The sequence below is a fragment of the Nannospalax galili genome, unplaced genomic scaffold, assembly GCF_000622305.1.
Source record: "Nannospalax galili isolate Female #2095 unplaced genomic scaffold, S.galili_v1.0 scaffold709, whole genome shotgun sequence".
Lineage (NCBI taxonomy): Eukaryota > Metazoa > Chordata > Mammalia > Rodentia > Spalacidae > Nannospalax > Nannospalax galili.
In genome coordinates, this window is record NW_008360314.1 from 2,567,067 (window position 1) to 2,571,310 (window position 4,244).

At 39.0% G+C, this 4,244-nt stretch overlaps 1 protein-coding gene across 1 annotated transcript in view; it reads left to right on the forward strand.

Moving 5' to 3' along the window:
* Dok6 (docking protein 6) overlaps positions 1-1,555 on the forward strand; it is a 523,930-nt gene extending 522,375 nt beyond the window's left edge. The window contains exon 8 of the mRNA XM_008824928.2: positions 812-1,555. Coding sequence (XP_008823150.1) covers positions 812-951 — 140 coding nt within the window. The 3' untranslated portion in view covers positions 952-1,555. The remainder of the gene's footprint in view (positions 1-811) is intronic.
* Positions 1,556-4,244: the final 2,689 nt, after the last annotated feature.

Consider the following 4,244-nt stretch of genomic DNA (forward strand, 5'->3'; position numbering starts at 1 on the left):
TGAAAACGTCTCAATGTCAATTGCTTTGGAATGAATTCTTCTGTATGAAAAAAAAAGTTGTGCTGTAAAGTAAAAAAAAAATATTAGAGCAATTAAGAGAAAGAATAAGAACAAATCATTCTGGAAGAATGCAAAGGAAAATAGCTTTAGATACTTAAGTGACAATAGAATTTATTCTCATAATTGTTTTAATAGCTTTTGTATAATCCTCATCGCTATTATGAGATACAAAATGTATTTATCAAATCTGTAATCATTATGCCAAAAAATCTGAATTACTGTAATATTTTGCATATTGTTAAAACTGTAACTTTAATTGTAAAAAAAATTTTTTTTAAATATTTTATTTATTTAAAAAAAAAAGTTAACATAGTTCTCGGAATCCAGAATTCTAGGAAAGACACATTTGAGAGAAATATCAATGCCTGAATATGTTTTTCCAACCCATCAAAGATCAAGGCACTAAGCCAAGCATCATGGTATAGACCTATAATCAAAGCTACTTGGGAGGGTGAGGAGGGAGGTTCAGAAGCTCAAGGTTTGCCTTGGAAACTTACTGAGACCCTGTCTCAAAATAAAGACTGGGATAAATCCTTTGTCCATCATTTGAGAAGCCTAGGGTCAAGCACTGGTATTGGATAAAAAAAAAAAAAAGCAAGATACCAAAGCCGAATTCTTGTCAGCTTCCTTACAACATGCTCTGTGTTGAGGACTTGAAGTCTTCTGCTGCGTTTATTTGTTTCTTTTTTAAATATGCCCTTCTGTTTCTTCTGACTGTATCTTAGTACAGCTGTCCTTGCTTCCTTTCCAGGTCATGGATTTGGTTCGTCAAAGATGTCCCGAGCACAGACATTTCCCAGCTATGCTCCAGAACAGAGTGAAGAGGCCCAGCCACCGCTGTCACGGTCCAGCAGTTATGGATTCAGCTACAGCTCCAGCCTCATTCAATGACACACAGAGGCCATCACTGACCAGAAAGACAGTCTGTCTTGGACCTGCCGCAGGGTCATTATGCCCCCTGCTTCCTGGAAGACCATTTGCAGTACAAACTGACATGGGTTGGGACTCGCCCGATCCAACTGGAAGGTTAAAAACTGGAGTTCTGCTTCCTTGATTCAGTGGCTAAGTCCTTTATTTATTGAATTTCTATGGGGAAAATCTATGCTTTACAAAAAAAAAATAGAATCCAAGTTATATGAACACTTATTTAAATAAGCAAAATTCTTTGGGTCTTATAGTATCAGAAACAGTGACAGGAAAATTCCCCACACTCTGTTGGACCTGGGTGGTAGGCCCCTTCACTTTGTGTTTATGGCCATGAGCTCCTGGTCTGAACACAGGGTCTTTCCTCAGATATAAAATACTGAACCACCACAAGTTTTGTGGCTTTTTCAGTTTTGACAGAGACAAATCCAGTAAACTCTACAGATGGCACTCTGACTCTCCACATAAAGAAGCCCAGTGACAGATAATTAAGGGATATGACATGAGAATACTATTAAGAAGGGCCCTGTAGCAGCATGTGTGTGTGTGTGTGTGTGTGTGTGTGTGTGTATGTGTGTGTGTGTGTATGTGTGTGTGTGTGTGTGTGTTTAGAAAAGTATAGCTGTGGATATTGTTATGTCCATCTATAGACAGCAAGTCTATATCAAATGTGCTGAGGGTGACAGGATATGCTCACTTAAATTGTTGATAACTAATTTGTTGTATTAAAATCAAGATTGTTTTGTTGAATAGCTACTTTCAAAATAGTGCTGTTACAAAAAAAGGCTTCCTACTAGCAGAAGTACTTAAGTCCAGTCTGCCCGTCTGATGAGTATGAGCAGAAGTGTGTGAGGAAAATGCTTTGGAAGCAAGAACACCAGCCTAGCTGTCCTGCATGTCTGTTGTCCCACTGTCTGTCTGGTTAGTGTTGCCTTGTTATGGACTCTGTTTCACCTCTTGGCCATCCATCGAGCTATGTGAGAAAGAGTAGAGGTGATCACTGATCACTTAACCTTAGGGGTAGACTCCACTGTTCAAGATAGAGACAAAAATATACTTCAAATGAACTCAGCTGTTGTGCAGCCAAGAGAACAAATGGCTCATGAAAGTAGCTATCAGTAGGCGTTTCCCAAGGGTCATCACGAGCTTACTGCAGAATCGGAATTTGATGAGCTTTAATTTCTCCTGTACTGACCCTGATTGTCTGGGATTATAGGAGGAACATGTAAACTTTTCCAGCCCTGTCATTAATGAAAAATCTGGCAAGTTTAAAGGAAAATGGTGATAGAAAAGTTTGTCAAATTCAGGTCAACATGGACATGCTTGCCAGCAATTTAGGAAATAAAAAATATAAATTGCTCTGCCTGACTCACCTGATGCCACATGCCTAAGCCAGTTATCTCTCTAGGAACCTATGGCAGGTTTAAAGAACAGAAAGACTCTAGTCGGGTGAGATGAAACCATGTTTTTTTTTTTTTACTAATAGCAAAAAATGTTTTAACCATCAAAGTTAGTGTATTAAAAGGATACCTTTTTGCTGATCTCTGATAAGATTTTACTCATCCTTATCTATAGCTTGAGAGAAGATTGACAATTCATTTCAGTGAATTATTCCTGAATAAAAGTGGTTACCCATTCCTCCTAGATAAATGTGCACTTATAGCAACTACCTAAACTCCCTGAATCACTCAGATAGGTATGAAAACCCATCAAGATGCTAATCATAACCATTAATGTGGCTGTGAAAAATAATTATCTTAAGCCTTCAGGGATCAAAAGAAAATTACCCAAACTCTGCACTGTGAATTTTGCTAACACAGCAGAGGAGCAAATGACTAGTTCCTCAGAGGACAGAGGATACAGCCTGCCCTGGAATCCCGTCTTTCAGGGTTAATGGCTCTGAGTTCCTTTAGCACATGGCATTTGCTATAGAAATGTCATTAGTTAACTATACCAGAGCAACTCCCAGCTGAGACCATTGGAGCACAGTTCCTAGTGTGGCCAATTCAGAGAGAGCCTCTCACTGGCTCACTGAGTCGAGCTGTTGCTCAAACACCACAAGTTTCTACAAGGGACTTATGGAAAAAGGCCCTGAGGGGTCCTGGTTCACGTCTCAGCTTTATGTGCCAGGAGCACAGATAGCAAGTCCAGTGGGATTATGCTAATTCTATGAGTCTGCTCTTGTGTCCTTTAGTGGGAGACAAGTCCCTGCAAGAAGTAGCTTTGGGAACATCATTTGATTCTGGTCATTGCCAATGAGCATCACTTAAAAGGAACCAAAGATCAAGCAGAATCTTGGGCCAGTTTATTCTGAAAATAATGTCACAAAAAGAATGTGCAAATGAAACATGTACTTCCTTAATCTTTAAATCACTCTCACCATAATGAGAATAATACTGTAAAATATCTCATGGTACATTTTTGGAGCTTTATTCTAGCATACTACTCCAAGTAGACTTAAAAATTGTAGCTAAATCAAAACTACTAAGAGGTAAGAGAATTTATAGTAACCTAATACACTTGACATGAGGCAGTGTTCATTGTACTGAAAGTGACAAGCAGATGAACCTACAAAAACCAAAGATGGAGAGATACTTGTGCCAGACCTTGGAGCTTCATACAACCCATTCCACTGGAGTTACTAGAATGGCTGTGGACATGTGCAAACTCACTTGATCCTGTAGGTTCTTGACTGAAGATGCCTCTATACTTTGCAAATCTTTCTCCCTTCAGAGATTGTATTATACTTTTAATATACATGAGACTTTCTCACCATGAGGGAGGGACTGCTAGGCACCAAAGACATCTTTTGGCTCCTTCTGAGTATGACTCAGTTGGGGTTCCACCCCTATTTATACAGAGGAATGAAGATGGTCACCATATCTACATGAGGTTGTAAAAGGCCACTGATGAAGGAGCTCAGCATGCATGGAAAAGTCTCTTCCAAAAGTAAGCAAAGCCTGGAGGTGTATACATTTCACAGAAAGATTATATAGATGGGGCTGGGCTTTCTTCCCTAATGCTTTTCTTCTGATCATATTAATATGATATGACCAACATGAGCATCATATGCAGAAAAGTACAAATGACCTTGGCCCAGTGCTTTGCTGTTCCGATGGGGCAGGAGTTGGGACCAATATACATCTTCACTAAGTTCTGAATAAACAATAGGTACTCAGAGCTAATTTATCTGAGCCAGTTGAAAATATTTTGAAACAATAGATTCTTGCCATTGCCACAATTTGAAATATATATATATA